The sequence below is a fragment of the Acanthopagrus latus genome, chromosome 6 (genome assembly GCF_904848185.1).
Source record: "Acanthopagrus latus isolate v.2019 chromosome 6, fAcaLat1.1, whole genome shotgun sequence".
NCBI lineage: Eukaryota > Metazoa > Chordata > Actinopteri > Spariformes > Sparidae > Acanthopagrus > Acanthopagrus latus.
Window position 1 is genome coordinate 16193756 of NC_051044.1, and position 17307 is coordinate 16211062.

Genomic DNA, 17307 nt, shown 5'->3' on the forward strand with positions numbered 1-17307 from the left:
CTCTTAGTATTGTTAATTCACAGTTAAACATATGTGACAATGTAAACATTGTTTTAGAAAAAAATCTACCTCGAGCATACGTCTCTGTGTGTAATCAAGTAGCGTGTAAGCGGATACAGCCTCTGGCATTTTGAGATGAGTTTTTCGGGGGGCTGAAATGACAGAATAGGACTTGTTGTCTGTTGTAGCTCTCAGAAGGATTTTGTGTTTCTGCACAAAAGGATTTCTGACAGGCAGTTACCCCCGGCTGCCCCAGGTGTCAGTGAAAGGCGGGAGCACTGCAGCTCAACATCCTCCGTACAATCCGTGAAACCTCTGGAAGCTCGATTTTAGGATATGCGGCGAAACAGAAGCCTTCTCCCGAAGGCAGGATGACCACAACGCCAATATCCGCTGAGTCATGACTGACTCACAGGAACTGGGACAGTTCTGCTGGGGGATACTGGAGGAAAAGCCTTCCAGTCATTTTCACCTACAGCGCAATTATTCAAATGGAGTCACTGGACTGTCTCGCGCAGTTTAGTTCCAAGACGGCAGGTTATTGATCAGGGCAGAGAGGGGGAGGGCTGATGAGAGGGGGAGAGGGAGCAGTGTCGTGGGAGATTAGAGACAGAAGCTATGAGGAGAGAGAGAAAGGGTTCAGTTTAACAGTTTGGACACTGCTCCGGGATGATAAAATGGATTTAGTACAAGAAGGGCAGCAGCAGGTCAATATGTGCAGGGACTTAATGTTTTATGGTTAAGATGAGGCGTTTTAAGTATTTTCTATGCACATTAACACATAATGATAACTGTACATGTGAGGAAGACAACTGTTTAAACTCTAAAGGTTGCGACCGCGGCCTACCGGTTGTTTATTTAGTATTGAGTAGATTTCACAAGTGGAATATCAGCATGTGGTTGCACGTGCATATAATTGATAATTTGAGATTCATGTGATTTCTGTTGCCGGACCAAACAGCACTGACTCACACAAGGCAGTGTGACTGAAACTGAAGATGGCAGCAGTCAGCAGAACGTTCACAAACATCACAAACACTGCTCTCTGGTGGCTGGAAGAGCTCCACACGCCTACACATCCTGTCTGTCCTGTTAGAGAGACGGGAAAATACAATTAGTTGTTTTTTTTTTTACTTCAGTATTTGTTCTTCAATATTCTTCAATATGTAAGATTGACACACTGCTTCTTTTAATCGCACGTGTTAAATGCTTCAATAAATCAGAGCTGCAAATGGTGACTATTTTAATTATATTATTACCCAATACCTTATATCATCATTATCTGATACTACATTGCTACTAATGCCATTAAAGGGTAACTCCACCCATTTTAAATCATTAACAGTGTGTTTGGGAGTAAAACTAAATGTGATTAAAAAAAAAAAAAAAAAAGTAGTATAAAGCCTTTTATACCTGGTGTCTTATCACCCACAATGCAGCTCAACCATTGAGTGACATCACTGGAGGGGATTACATGATCTACAGTCAGATTACATGCATCTTCCTCTGGAACCAGAAAAGGCTTCATGCTACTTTTCTGTCACATAAGCATTAATGTACCCTTTCATGCTACTACTGTACCAGCACTGTGGATATTTAAATAAGTGTAATGCAGAGGTTGTCTAAGACTGACTGTTAATGCTACTACTAACATCAATATTGGATCCATCTATAATACATCTAATGCAAGATCAGTATGTATGATTATAGTTGATTTTGTTTGAACCTTTTTTTTTATAGCCACTTAAAAAAACACATCTTGATCTCTTTCCAGAAAGGTAACCTCAGTGATGGGTCACATTTTGTCTGTAGGTGTAATGTGAGTATGAACAGACAGCTGGACAGGCTGCCTCTCATTTGAAATCTCTGGCTGCTTGGTGTTGATCATCCGTCTCTGTTGCATCATGCTCTGACGCTCTGTTTTTACCATACATTTGTTCTGTTTCTGTTCATTCTGCCCATGCTCTGCAGCTGCTGGATGCCAGGAGAACCAAGGTTTGTCCCTATGTTTGCAACACGTGTTGTGTGCACAACATAGAGTCACCTGCAGTGTGCCGTGTATTTTTCAGACACCTGGCAATCCCTGTTTCACTGTTACAACCTCCTCTCCTATGAAAGTGGATTATTTCCAGCAATTCAGCCTGCCTCCTTCTCCTGTCAACCCTCATATGTTCCCCTGTAAACACTGTAGAACTACAAAGAGTGACTTGTTTGTTTAATCGTGTCGATGAACGTGTTTGGTGCTCCATCCCTCTGTAGAACCACAAACCCTACAGCCCCAGACCTGCTGTAAGTGGGTTTTATTATCTGTAAAATAAGTCAGTTTCTTTTCCTCTGAGTCCTTTTGGGCCTTTTTCTGGATGTGGATCGACGTCTCTCTGGAGATACATGATGGAAAAAAGTTTCATAAAGTCAGTCAGTGACAGACAATCAGCCCCTAACATTGTTCTCCTAAACTAAGAACCAATACGATATATTAGGATTAATAGTGTGTGTTTTTATTGTATTTAATTCTTGACACACATTCTTAGACAGGCAGCACGCCTTCATCAGTCCGTCATCCATGTCCACCACTAAGCATACCTAGTTTTATTACACAACGTTTGATCATCTTGCAGAGTCCTTTCATCCATACCAGACGCCTCCTCTGAGGTTTGAAACACAGTATTTGTATCCAGGCGTGAGTGTCAGAGAGCAAAGACCTCCCCTGCACTGCCAGGAGTCATCAGGGTGGTCTCCTGCTTTGATTAGCAAGTTAACATCCTCATTAATTCGGCCCACACAACCAAAAACAGAGCAGCATTTCACAGCACACTAATAAACTAATGTGTGACAGCTTTGATTTATTTAAAACATTATAAAAGAACCTCAGGCTGTGACTCCGAGGGATTCAAATTTGATTGTTGTTCCAGAATAAAGACAATGTTTCAGTCTGTTTGCCTTTAAGAACAGGTAAGTGAAATGTTCCCTGTGTTTGACCTGCATTTTTCCACAGAATTGTGTGCAACAACACCTCAGAAGTGTGTTTACATGTGTGGTGTTATCATGAAACACTTTTCCCTAAACTTTATTAAAATAATTATGTGTTTGTATGCATGTGTCTGAACTCCGTCAGCATCTCCAGATGACCATCCAGGCCCTGCAGGACGAGCTGCGCACACAGCGGGACCTGAACCACCTGCTGCAGCAGGAGAGCGGTAACCGCTCCGCCTCCGATCACTTCACCACCATCGAGCTGACGGAGGAGAACTTCCGCCGGCTGCAGGCCGAACATGACAGGCAGGCCAAGGAGCTCTTCCTGCTGAGAAAGACCCTGGAGGAGATGGAGCTGAGGATCGAGACCCAGAAACAGACGCTGGGCGCCAGAGACGAGTCCATTAAGAAGCTGCTGGAGATGCTGCAGAGTAAAGGGCTGCCCCCGGGGCCGGGCAGGGTGTCGGAGGAGGAGGAGCAGGAGAGAGCCAGGCGCATCGCTGAGGCAGAGGCGCAGCTCGGACACCTCGAGGTCATCCTGGATCAAAAGGAGAAGGAGAACATCCATCTGCGCGAGGTATTAAATGTATGAATATAATGAATGGATTAAAATTACAAGACTTAAAATGAGCTGTTTTGTCACTTTGTCACCAGTAGGGGGCAGTGCAGAGTGTCACTTAATCAATACTCTGCTGCTTATACTGAAGCATATTGACTATGAAATGTAAAGTGAAAGCTGCAGATCCGTCGCATGGAATATTTTAAATGTTTAAAGACAAACGTTGTGTGCATTCATCGTGAGGCGATAACACAATGTTGTGTGTTTGCTTCAAGGAACTGCACAGAAGAAATCAGCTGCATCAAGATCCAAGCAAAACCAAGGCCCTGCAGACCATCATCGAGATGAAAGTAAGAGCCTGACTCACTACATGCAGCCTGATTATAGACACATGCCGCTGATACTTTTAGAACTTTATTCTTTATAATTGTTCTTTCTGTTATGCTCCATGGATTCGTTCATATGAAGTCATTTTAATGCCTCTCCACTGGCTGGAGGAAATATGTATTTCTGTTTCCCATAAGTCCGTGTCTCACTCCTATGACGGATGCAGATTTCTTCCTATGAGGGAATTTCCTCAAATCTGTCACAAACACCCACCTTCACTCAAGTATGAACTTGTCCGCATTCGAAGGTAACTTGGACCTCACGTCCATCCCGTTCTCGTAAAACATGACACGTTGGGAACACCTTGAGATGATGTCACTACACTTGGCACAAACAGGGTACTCAAGGATGTCAGTGTTCTTCACTGCTGCTCTACTGTGGGTGCTAATGAGCGCCCAAAGCTCCTTTTTCCCACCTGAGGACCCGGTGAGCTGCCACGCCTCGTAGCAGTGACGGTTGCAGGGTTTTCCAAGATGGGTTTGATTTTGTCCCTCGTCCTCCTCTCCGCAACTGCTTCTATACTGTCAAGTTCCAGCCTGATAATGTAGCTGGTCTTCCTGAACACCTTGTTGAGACCACTGACCTCCAGCCTCGATGCCACCACTACGAGGAGGGGAGTGCTGGCCCCTACAGATTGACGCACACTGAAGGATCTAAATCTGTTCATGAAGAACAGTCTGCTCTGTTCCTTTCTGAAGAGCGCTGCAGTGTGGTCCAGTCCAGTTCGTTTTATTGCTTCACTTCCCCTTCACTGGATCACAACCGGGGCAGAGAGTCTGCTGCTCATCTGGAAGTCCAACACAAGCTCGTTGGTTTTTGTTGATATTGAGCACCGGGTGATTTTCGAAGCTCTCTGTCAGTCCTCTGTACTCCTCTGTAAATATAGTCTCTCTGGAAATTATTCACTGGAATCATGTCAATATATGAAATCCAGTGGGCCGCCTGTATAGAATAAGGGATGTCAAGAGACAGATGTTGCATTCATGTGTGCGAGTCGCTGACATTTTCAGGCCTTTTATTATGTTAACCGCTGCATGTCTCAACAGAGGCCCACGCCGGCGTGTGTTCTGCTGATTCTATTGTTGTCACTGTGATCATCAGCAGCTGAGTCAATAGTCAACACACTGACACATCTCTCCATCTCTCCCCCTCACGCACAGACATGCAGACACACTGTTTCTCTGCTCACAAGGCGGTTGTGTAAACATCAACAAGAATCAATATTACTGTTCAACATTACAGCTGTCGCGGTTCGCTGAGGAGGCTCAGCAGCTCCAGTCGTGCCAAGCTGCATCACACTTTTTTCATGACAAGACATGGTGTATTTACTGTCGACGAGACACTCTTCAATATCACAGACTGTCCGCAAACATCACAGAATGCAGGTCCATCATTTCAGCTTAGGTTCATGCAGAAGGGGCTTTGCTTTGAGGGCACAGTTCACCACCAAAGTACATTTTCTCTTACCTGCAGAGCTGTTTATCCATCTAGATTGTTTTGGTTTGAGTTTTGGAGATATCAGCCACAGAGATGTCTACCCTTTCTCAAATAAAATGATACTACATCCCTACTGGGAAAAACAGCATAGACCAGCACCAAAACAGAACATATGCTGTTCACCAGTCAGCATAGACCAGCACCAAAACAGAACATATGCTGGTCTTGCTGGTGACTAATCACCAGCAAGACCAGCATATGTCGTGTGTTGGTGCTGGTCTGTGCTGTTTTTTCCCACAGGGATGGCACTCGACTTTCAGCTTGTGGGACTCAAAGCATCTCTTTCCAGGAATCATGACCCGTTTAATCATAGTAATCCACAGAAATTCTTTTGAGCATGTAGGAGCTATTTTCTTTCCGTATCTCAGGGACCACAGGCAAGCTAACTACGCTAGCAAAGACAGCTAACCTTGCAGCTAACCCGAAGTCGACCACGTTAATTTTTACATCCTACGCTTTCACAAGCACATGCCTCTTGTCCATGAGTAGATGCGTGCTTCCTCTTGTGGGGGGATCTGGTTGGCAGGTGTATAGTATACTGACTCACGTACTGTGCTTATGTACAGTGTTTGCAGATGGCATGCTGCATCAGACCCAAAGCACATTTTAAGATGAATGTATTTTTTCCGCAATTTAAAAACAATAATGCTGATTCTGATTATCAGGAAAATGCCGAGTATCAGTTCAGATAAGCCAGGCATGTTATCGGTCGACCTATAGTATACAGTCTGTACATACATGTTGGTTATTCTTCAGGACATATATTTTTTTAATTCTTAAATGCATTTCATATCAGATACTTAAAAAGTTTTACTCAAGTACTACCAAAGTATTTTTTTAACACGATGTGATGATTTTTACTGAAGTGTGACTTTTGGTTTCTTTTTACCATACTGGTTCCTACATGAAACTTTTCTTAAAGACCTCTTTGGATTATCTTGAGTAAGTGGGTCATGATTTCTGGAAAGAGACGTTGCCGTTGCAGATTTAAAAAATATTTCTTTAAGCACTTTGCACGGACCGAGTGCCATCTAGTTCCATTATACACACGCACATAAGTTTTCTTTTCCCCATAAGTTATCTTTTAGATTTAAAAACTGCCTGAAGACTATGAACTGAACTAGTCCGAGCTGATTTCTAGCTTAATGCACATCAAATGATGCACAAGATATTTAGAATTTTCCCATTTGACGTAAACAGATCATGCAGGTCTTAAAATGGACTCTTAGATTTGAATAATTCTCTTAAAATAAAATAGTGAAATATATTCAGGAACATGGAGAATATGTATGTGATTTATATGCAACTTTATAGCTTCAGGGGAAATTTAAGGGACACTTGCAGTGAACAATGAGACAGACATTCATCTTACATTAGAAAATATTAAGAAGATAGACTGGGATTCCAATTTTTAAGGCCGCACCCACCACCATCAAGTGGTCACCATGTTTTTAGCTTCCAGCTCAGCTCATCACATTAAACATACACCTGTTTTGCATTTCCTGCAAACATGCAAATATGCTCAAATTCCGTTCTTAGGGTGAGCGTGTCGATTCAGATCAACACTTGTTGTGCGGCTGATGTGCACAACAAGTGTGGATCCACCGCTGTAGACGCCACCAGCCTCACTGCAGAGGCCTGACATCACATCCTCAAAATAAATCATGACATCATCGCTGAGCTGACACAGCCCCTCTCACTCGGCTGCACCGGCGCTGTGCAGGCCTCAGCCTCCCCTCCGGCGCGGTCACGTGACATCTGTGCTCTGGGATCCTGCTGATTTGCATACAGAGCGAGGGAAGACCCGCCTCCTCCTCCTCCTCCTCCTCCTCCTCCTCCCCCCCTTCCTCCTGTGCCGTGCCGGAAGACCCAGCATCGCTTCTCTCTCCCACTGCTGTGTTGATGCTGATGGAAGCACGAATAATCCTTCCTCCCTCCCTCTCTCCCGTACATCTCTCCCGCCCTCTCCTCCTCACTCACCAGAGACAGTGCACAGCATATAGCCTGCCTGCTGCTACCATGGAAACAGGTGTGGTTGTTTATGACAGTGAGAGGCCAGTATGCAGGGAGATAGATAGAAAGAGAGACACACAGAGGCGGGGGAAGAGAGATAAAGAGCGAGATTTACTGACCAGGTCGATGAACCAGTGATTACATGTGGACGGAATAAAAAATCTCCCTCCTTTGAAGGTACGGTGTCTTGTCTCTAACGCAGCGATGTTGCTTCATTGATGTTCGTCTCGTAACACGGAGACTGAGGTGAGATGCTGCGGCGGGGCGAAGTGCATGTGCGACGCCGACACCTCAGAGCCCTCTCGGATAGTCCATCACTACTCATTGAGATACACTACCCATGTTCCTCTGCAGTGGGCTACGACCGACCCTGCCAGTGGCCAGAAGTTCATAAGTTCAGAGCCACTAGGAGGAGGGAAGGAGAGACACAAAAAGGGTGACAGGCAGGAAGGAACAAGGTTGCTCTGTGCTCTGCTGGAGGGGGAGATGGACCATGGCTAATCTTAAAGACGTTGTATTATTTATTTAAAAAGCTGTGAAGCTGAAGCTGCACTCACAGGCGCAGTCCAGAGACTGGATTCTGCATTGATCTGCGAGCAACGACGGCAAAAATCTACGGCTTGTTACTTTTCTTCCTCTCCGTCGGCACGTTTTTTTTTTTCCCCTCCTGTCCTGGCCGATCTCTCCGTGCTGGATGTGTGCTCAATATTTCCCAATGGTGATTAATCCTCTGAGCTGCTGCAAGGAGCTGGGTAGAGGGCTTCTGATTTCACCGACAGATACTGCAGTTGCTCTCAGCCGCACCAGAGAGCTCCCTCCAGTCTCTCTTTATCTCGCTGTATCTCTGTCTTTCAGCCCCCCTTTTTTATCTCTTCTGTTGTTGTCAGTCTCTCTGTCTGTCCCCGGACTCTTGTCTCTAGTTCAGCTTTATTCGCAGCATTGCAACTTGTGGACATGGCAGGCAGGGTTTTGAGGTGTGTCTCCTCTGCATGTGTGTGTGTAGGACACCAAAATTGCCTCTCTGGAGCGCAACATTCGAGATCTGGAGGATGAGATCCAGATGCTGAAGGCGAACGGCTTGCTGAACACAGAGGACAGAGAGGAGGAGATCAAACAGATGGAGGTCTACAAGAACCACTCCAAGTTTATGAAGACTAAGGTAGATACCGTCCGCACCGATGCATGCGTGTCGAGAAAAACAGTGAAAAGATGGCTGAAAAGCAAAGCGGATTGTGTTGTTCGGGGTACGGGCATGCGTTCGCAGAGAGAATACTAAATGAAGTGTCGCCTAAATTAGCTGCTTTAGCGTTTAGTGTCATCAGCAAAGTGTCCTGTTGGCAGCTATCTGCCGCTTTTTGAGCTCAGTGTCAAGGCTTTGAAAAAAAAGGGCTAAATCAGCAAGTGCATGCTGTTGCATAATAAAATCCTGAACTTTTCTTTCCTAACAGTTTGTTGAAGCTGACTACTTTATCATTCCTCTACTAGAAAAGATTGTAATGCATGCTGTTTAGAGTAAAGTGTAACAGTTTAGTTTGGGGACCAGTCAGTGTTTACATTCACACTCCACAACGACAGGTTGTAGCTTGTGTTTGCAGCCGGTGTGTGTCAGTAGTTGCAGCTACACTGTAAAACTTACAGTGCCTGAAATCTGGGATGGTGTCAAGGTGTGTGTGCATGCACGTGTGTGTGTGTGTGTGTGTGTGTGTGTGTGTGTGTGTGTGTGTGTGTGCATGTCTCTTGGGGCTCACAGAGCTTTGACTCTGTGTTTACATACGGCTCCTCGTATAAGTCGCCCAGGCGCAGACCAGCCACAGTTTTGTCGTCCTATTTTTAGCCCTCTTTTCATCAATCATGAATAGAGATGATGTATAATATATGATGAATGCAGGGGAGTCGGTCCCTAATGCATTTTTAATGAGAGAAAAGCGCGTTGATGAAAATAGTGCAAAAGCCGCACTGACTAGCTCAGTGTTCGGGGGAAAAAGAGGAGCCTCAGTCTTTTTCGCCGTGAAGCCTGAAACACTGCTTCGCTCACGCTGTCCTCTGTTCCACACAGATTGACCAGCTGAAGCAGGAGCTGTCGAAGAAGGAGTCGGAGCTGCTGGCCCTGCAGACAAAGCTAGAGACCCTAAACAACCAGAATTCAGACTGCAAACAGCATATCGAGGTGCTCAAAGAGTCTCTCACTGCCAAGGAGCAACGTGCTGCCATCCTGCAGACAGAGGTACTAAAAAAGAATTAAAAAATCCTGCATTTGCTTGCACACATACAGTAAAACAACCACAGGAGTACACTGCCTCTGTGCCCACTGAGCAAATAATGGGCTCTCCCCAGGTCCGAGGCTTATTACTGCACATCATATCAGCACTTTATTTAGTTTGGGACTTGAAGCTAACTGCGCCGTGACTCAGGGCCCCACCAAAGGAAAACGGCAATGCGCAGTGTACTGTCACAGCACATCTAGTGAGGATAGAAAAAAAAAAAACATCAAAAAGCTGCAGGAATGAATAAATAACTGTGGGAGCTTCACAGTTACCGTGATGACTGAAGATCTCCCCCCACACTGATAAACACTCGCTCAGCACCTGTGTTTTTTCTGCAGCTGCACAGAAATGAAGTTAAAGTGAATAAATGCTTGAAAGCTGTAGTCTTAGGACTCCTATAAAGCGTTTTAGTCAGTTACGGTTCACATCGAACAAAGCTCTTCATTAGTGTCTGGACTTCATTCCGTGTCGTGCTTCAGGTGGATGCCCTGCGTCTGCGTCTGGAGGAGAAAGAGTCCTTCCTGAACAAGAAAACCAAGCAGCTGCAGGACCTGACGGAGGAGAAGGGCACTCTCGCCGGAGAGATCAGGGACATAAAGGACATGCTGGAGGTCAAAGAGCGGAAGATCAACGTCCTGCAGAAGAAGGTGAGGGTCGGGGTCAAGGGAAAAGGCTCACTGTTGAAAGGTAGAGCTGCGATGATTTGTCCATTCATTGATGAGTCAATCAAAAGAAGATGAACTGAAAAGCTATTTTGATAATTGACTGATTGTTTCGGTAATTTTTCATGCAACATGTATCATTGGCTGAAGAAAAGAAGCAATTTGAAGAGTGGGAAATTGTGAGGAGCATTTTTACAATTTATGAAGAAAACAGTCGACAGTCAAAGTCCTTTTGAAGGGACTTGGAGGGACAAAAAGCTTGAGTGGGGCAATACAGACTGAGGAAAATGTTTATGATGTTGGGTTATGATGTATGGTTAGGGGTTAGGGTTACACCAAACTATTTAGACGGAGATCTTTGTAGGTTTACTACCACTTCTTCATTCTTGTGTGCCGGACTAAACCAGCCCCTCTGTGAAAGTACAAAGCAGAGTGGTTACTCACTCCATTAAGAGTGAGAGCGTCTCTGTTGCTCTCAGGGTGAAAGTGTCCATAGAAAGAAAGACAAGCAAGAAGATATTTCTGCCTCACTGGCTCTAGTCTGTGTGTGTGTGTGTGTGTGTGTGTGTGTGTGTGTGTGTGTGTGTGTGTGTGTGTGTGTGTGTGTGTGTGCTATAAATACTCACAGTGTTACTCACCCCGACCTGCTCACCCGTTCCCTTTGCTTTTCTTCCTCCTCTCTCATTCTATAACACCGTCTCTCCCTCATCTGTCCACTTTTATCTCTCCTTGTCATCTCTTGTGATTTCCAGATATTTGTCTTCCGATGATGTGATTATTTTGCTTCTCTTAATAGTTTTAAAATTTGTCCCAGTGCACAATTTTTTGTGTTTGCTCACTGATGCCAGCTTGATTTATAATCCCTTCTACTCTTAATCTACTTCTCAAACTCCCCTCGAAAGTCTGACAGCTTCCGTTTGAAACCGCTTTGTTGTAAAGCCTCAGCACATTTCAAGCTGCGAACATGACGTTGTCTGTAGACGGCATTAATCTTCAAAGACTTTTCTAAAGTCCAGCTATTACAACATGTGGTGTTATTTACCTCTGCTTCTCTGCCTCCTCCTCCCTGCGTCAGATTGAGAACCTGCAGGAGCAGCTGCGGGACAAAGACAAGCAGCTGGGGAACCTGAAGGACAGGGTCAAGTCCCTGCAGACCGACTCCAGTAACACAGACACTGCCCTGGCCACCCTGGAGGAGGCGCTGTCAGAGAAGGTGTGCTGCATCACATCCACATCAGGGTGGACATGAGTGTGAACATCGGCTGCTTGACTGAAACGTTATGCTAAAGGTTACTGTAATGAAAGCTCACAGTCAGCGTCTGTCCCACCCAAATAAAGTTCAGAATCAGGACCTGTTCATGTATCTGCTTATGTTGAACTTTTGGATGTAAAGCAACATTATGCAACTTTTTGACCTTAAAATAACAGCTTCGAAATTTTGATGGTACAGTCTTGTAATAGGGTGAAGGGTGTCTCCGTCACAGCCACTCCAGCCCTCCGTCACTTGTTTGTGCTCTGTGTAACTTTAGTGAGAGGGCAGCATCACAGTGTTACAGACATGTTCACGTCAACATACAAGTTTTCAACACATGACTAGTTGTGTCATAATGAGTTTTGCACCTACGTTACGTCTGACAAAGTGTCACAGACCTGGGATCTGTATTTTCGGGCGGTGGTGTTGCACTCTGGAGCTGTGGGGGGGCAAATTGCACAAAATGCCAGTTTTTACATAGTGTTGCTTTAAGGGAATAATTCAACATTTTGGAAAATAAACATACTACTTTCTTGCAGTCATGTGAAGGATATAAAGCAACACAGCAAGTCATGTCTAGATGGTAACCCTACACCCATGACTCACAAGAGCAGTAATTTTAACCCAAATCATCATTTTCCCCTAACGCTGCTGCAGTGTACAGACATGTTTGGTATCAATCTTCCCGTCTAACTCTCAGCAAGAAAGCTAAGATTTTTCTTCACTTGAGACAGATAGAAGTTATAATCCTTTACTATTGCTTCTGGTTGCAAAGTTAAAACTTTTGTTTTTGAAATGTCTTAAAACGCAAAGAAGTGCTGCTCTTAAAGCTTGATCTAACGCTTCGCTGTCAGTACAAGTTAATCACTTGATGTCTTGCTTGGTGTCGTTGCTCCCACTCAGCAAAACTCAAACTTAAAGTTGATTCTTCAGAGCATCCTTTAAGTGTAATACTTTTAATTCAGTTTGTGTGTGTGTGTGTGTGTTTGTCTGTGTTAGGAGAGGATCATAGAGCGTTTAAAGGACCAAAGGGAGAGGGAAGACAGAGAACGTCTGGAGGAAGTGGACTCCTACAAGAAGGAGAACAAGGATCTGAAGGAGAAAGTCAACACCCTGCAGATAGAGTTAACAGAGAAAGAGGTCAGTGAGTGTGCGTGGAGAGCTAAGAGGCTTTCTTTTTGTGCGAGGGTGTAGGGATGTGTCCACATGACTGCGTATTGTCACACATCCAGCGCCTTTATGTTTCTCTACTCTAGTGTGCTGCACAGCGCGCCGTGTATTGTAGCTCTTTCTGTCGCTAGGCTTTTAAGTGACATTCATGCCGCTGCCTCTGGCACTCTGGCCTACTTAGACCTCCTGGTTTGAACCTGCTGTCTGTCCACCTGCAGTCAAATCTCATCGATCTGAAGGAGCACGCTTCTTCGCTGGCATCCTCTGGCCTCAAAAAGGATTCGAAGCTCAAGTCCCTGGAGATCGCCATCGAGCAGAAAAAAGAGGAGTGTAGTAAGTTGGAGACGCAGTTGCAGAAGGTAGGTGTGCCCGACACAGTGCGGAGTCACTCATATGAGCTCAGGACAATGTGTAGATTTGATATGGATTCGGAGAGACATACAATTATTCATTTTGAGCCTGCATGTGTATTTTGTATGTAGATGTGCAGTTTATTTTAGTGTCAACACAGATCAGAAAATCAGCAATGATGATACATATAACAGAAGTACCTACAACCCTCAAACACAACGATCATACAACGGTTCTACAGTACAATGTCACAGTCATCCCTCCTTTTTGTTATTTTGGGCTCAGAGCTCCATCATTCTGCCAGCAGCTTTGTGGCATTGAAAGGTGCAAAAAGCGATTCAGGAGAAAGTTGATTTTTGCGTGTCATTCCCAGATCCTCTGAACACGGATGCTTTGGGCTACACTTTGGGCTGGTGTGGGCCTCCCATCAACCCAAAGCATTGATATCTAACAACTGGGCATTGATACTCAACAATCAGTTATCTTACGAATTGCACCTTTAAGGATGGAAATGTTCTCAGTCCTATTCAGCGCAAAAAAAAGCCTCCACGGTCCATTAAAGTTCAGCAAAGCATACAACTTATATGTTGCAGTGTGTCCTGCACTGTAGGCATCAGTCAACCCTTGTAGGTGGCTTCTGGCCGATTTAGCGTTTAGAGCAGATAGATGAGAGATATCAGTACGATTGGCTGTTCAGCTAAGCCAATCAATGCAGTATCCATGATTTCACCCAGTTAGCGTTGTTTCATCTTCTGCCTTCCTGCCGTGTCGTGTACAACTTTTACATCAGACATATCCTCGATTACACCCGCAGTTCAGAGCTTCTGGCTTCCGTTTTTGAACAAAAAATACAGATTCCTGTCACTTGGATTTGTGCAGAGGTATCTCCTCTCACGCAGTTAGTTGTGGGCTGTAGTCTTTGTGAGGTGACGCAGTTGTCAGCCTTCATGGCCACTAGTTCTTTCATGTGGGTTTGGCGCGTCTGAGTCCTGACATGATACCAGAGCAGTCTACCACAGTGAGTACCTGTTGTTGTGTCGCATTACAATCTGACTACACTTTCCATTTAGAAGCAGTTCTGGAGCTGACTGAATGACATGATCTGCATTTGAAATCTATACACCTAAACTAGAACAATACCATAACAACTGAGTGAAATTTCAGTCTCAAATCAATAGTTTCGAGTTTTACCCGTGGTTCCCTATAACTACTTGGTAGGGAAAAATGGACAAACAAATAAAACTGGAAAGTAACCAAATAGACTGAAAGAATAGAAAACTTTTCAAACTTTGAGAAACATATTATTTGTGTTGCTGTTATACAGATCAGGGAGGTCCTCTGCTGATTTCAAGAGGTCCAGAAGAAAAATATACGGGTTTAGTTGTGATGAATGCTTTGACTTTGACTGGACTGTGGAGCGCCACCCTGAATGAAGACTGTAGAGAAGTCCTTGTGTTAATTGAACAGAGCTGTAGATAAAACGCCAGAGCGGTGTGTCTCATGTGAGCCCAGGGAGCGCTTTTAACTTTTCTAACAGTTAGAGACTTCACAAATACTCAATTATACTTTTGTTCTCGGTATGAAAAGAGTTTGGTTGAATGCTCATTTAGTTCACCTTCTTCATATGAAAACTGTGAAAAACCCATAATCCTTCGTCAAACTAATTCCTTGTTTGGAAAAAAAAGAGCAAACCCCTGTAAGTATCACTGAACCAGCCTCGTATGAGGATGATGCTGCCATCATGCTCTCTCCAGGCTGCACTGCTTTGTTCAGGCCGCTGTAGGGAGCGGTCAGTCCATCAGATACCCCCCCACCCCGTCCCTCCATAATCCTCAGACTGTTCCCGTGTCTGTTCCCTCTGCATTTGTCTGTGATGTGTTGCCTTCAACGTGTAACAACATCTGCTTTACTGAGGCTATGTTACTGCCCTGTTAAACATGTACTGTAACATGTCTCATCCTGCTCTTCTCTCCTCTGGCTCCAACCAAATCCTAACACTTTACCCTCCCGGGGTTTCCCCACTCCCTTCCTCGACCCCTCCCTCCGTTTGCAATGTAGCAAGCTGAGCAGCTATTCAGTCACATGAACAATCCTGTAAGTCCCTCTCTTGAGCTCTCCTCCTGGGCACATATTGAAAGCATGAGGACACTGATAACTTCTTTTGAAACATGCTAGATGGTGATCATGCCGGCCCCCCCCCCCCCCAGCACAGGTTCTGCTTTCACCCACCGACCCACCCAGATGCATGTTGGTCATCGCACTGTACTGGTATAATGGGCTTTATGCTGCACTCAGAGTCTCATTATGCTACTGTTTGTGTTTGTGACACATGTGGTGAAACTGGTGCTCTGCATATACAGTATTTTTTAAGTTCACTTTATTTGTACAGCTGGAGTTGAACGCTACGCAGTGAACCTGTTTATTTGTAGCTTCTTTTGAACTGTGGCTCCGTAGTTGGTTTACCTGTGGTTCATTTGTTTAACTGCAGTGAGATTTTCCTCTGCCTGCGCACAAAGATCCGCACACTCAATGCAAGAACTGACGACGGTTTCCATCACCAAAACACCGAACCAGACGGATCTGCAAGCGCATGTTTCAGTTGCTCTGGCGGATACGCCTGGTCACTCTCCAATTCAGAGGGCTTTCCCTGAGACCTGGCCTGTGTCTTGCCACTCAAAACGGTTTATCTAATAATGGATTTTTATACTATAACGGACAGTGGAGCCCTGCGTTGATTGGTCAAAGGTCAAACTTGGATCAAACTGTCAAAAAATCTCAAATGTCTTTCAGAGACACATTTTAATCAGCCGTTTAGCCATAAATTGAGATTGTTTGCGTCCACATCAGCTTTTTTTTCCCCTGCTTGAAAATGGACCAAGCACTGTGCTAACTTGCATGTGATGCTCGATGCTATGTTACACATTTTCGTTTTGCAGGCATTTTGTTCTGCGCTCGTTGTCGACGCCCCTTGGAAAATTGAAAAATAAACAGAGAGCTCCCTGACGAATATGCATTTGCAGATCTAGTCGAATCCATCGGTGCAGATGTTGAGTGCAGGATATCCCAGAGCTTTCAACTGTGTTACGTCATGCAGCGACACATGGTGAGGGCAGCTCAGAATGGCTCTCATGGCCTGAGGTTAAATTTGAGTTTCAGATGAGTCAAAGACAACATGCACACCATTTGTTTTTTCAAGGTGCAGAGAATCAAAAGCCCCCCCCAAAATCCATTCCAATAGAAAAAAATAATTTAAGTGCATTTCTTCCTTTTGCACTGATTTATCTTTTATAGGACTTGTTTTCAGTATACTTTAGGATCCCAGTAAATGCCCAAGTCAAGACTGTATGTTGTTTCAAGGGATGCACTAATACCGACTTTTATAGCTGATACCAAAATACCAAAATACTTGGCACATCTAAATCGCGAGCCGGTTGAGTAGGAGAGGGACGAGTAGACCAAACAGTTGCAAACAAACTCCCGCACACTGACAAATCCATTTGCCTGATGATGGTCTAGTACCGAAACACTGGAAAATAAATGTTTTCTGCAAGTGTGGGAGTTTGCTTGCAATTTTGTGAAGCTTTCTGTCAAATCTGCTGGTGCAGAATAGGTTTAATTATACTGAGGTCATGGATTTTTCATGATGCTTTCATTACAAAATGTAATAGTCCACAGAAGGGAGGATAAATCAATACAGACAGGAATCAGGAGAATAACTAAGTAGAGTTCCTACAATTGTCAAACGCATAAAGAAAGCCATATAGATGTAAGGCCTGTGTGGCTGTATAGAACATCGCTCCTCATGCTTGAAATATGAAACCACCCGTCAGACGACAGATCGACTCGTTTCCCTGTTGCTTCTGTTTCTACATTCTTTTGACTGACAACCACTAAGACTGTGCAGCTTCGTTGGGTTTGCATGACATGGTCGACCTCTGTTGCATGTTGTCTCTGTCAGTGTTGCCACGCTTCCCTCTCGTCTCAGTGTGGTGGTGCGGTTAGCTGAGGTACCGGCCGTTGGTTGGAGATCACTGCAGTGTTTGGGTGGATGCTCTCTGGCTCTGTATAACTCCTGCACCTCTGCGACCTGTGTTGACATGTGTGGCTGCATATTGTCTCGAGGGTGATGTGTTCCACTGTAATGTGCTTCATGGAGAGTTACAAACTGTTGCAGCGATG

At 44.7% G+C, this 17307-nt stretch overlaps 1 protein-coding gene across 3 annotated transcripts in view; it reads left to right on the forward strand.

The window, feature by feature from the left end:
- Positions 1 to 17307, forward strand: part of erc2 (ELKS/RAB6-interacting/CAST family member 2) — a 43371-nt gene that overhangs the window by 14376 nt on the left and 11688 nt on the right. For 2 of the 3 annotated variants that reach the window (XM_037101022.1, XM_037101023.1), the window contains exons 5-13: positions 3116 to 3550; positions 3808 to 3882; positions 8433 to 8588; positions 9486 to 9653; positions 10173 to 10340; positions 11431 to 11568; positions 12607 to 12747; positions 12996 to 13136; positions 15187 to 15222. In XM_037101022.1, the coding sequence (XP_036956917.1) occupies positions 3116 to 3550; positions 3808 to 3882; positions 8433 to 8588; positions 9486 to 9653; positions 10173 to 10340; positions 11431 to 11568; positions 12607 to 12747; positions 12996 to 13136; positions 15187 to 15222 (1458 nt within the window). Of the gene's footprint in view, positions 1 to 1971; positions 1996 to 3115; positions 3551 to 3807; positions 3883 to 8432; positions 8589 to 9485; positions 9654 to 10172; positions 10341 to 11430; positions 11569 to 12606; positions 12748 to 12995; positions 13137 to 15186; positions 15223 to 17307 lie in introns of all 3 variants that reach the window. The other variant, XM_037101020.1, reaches the window with a different exon arrangement.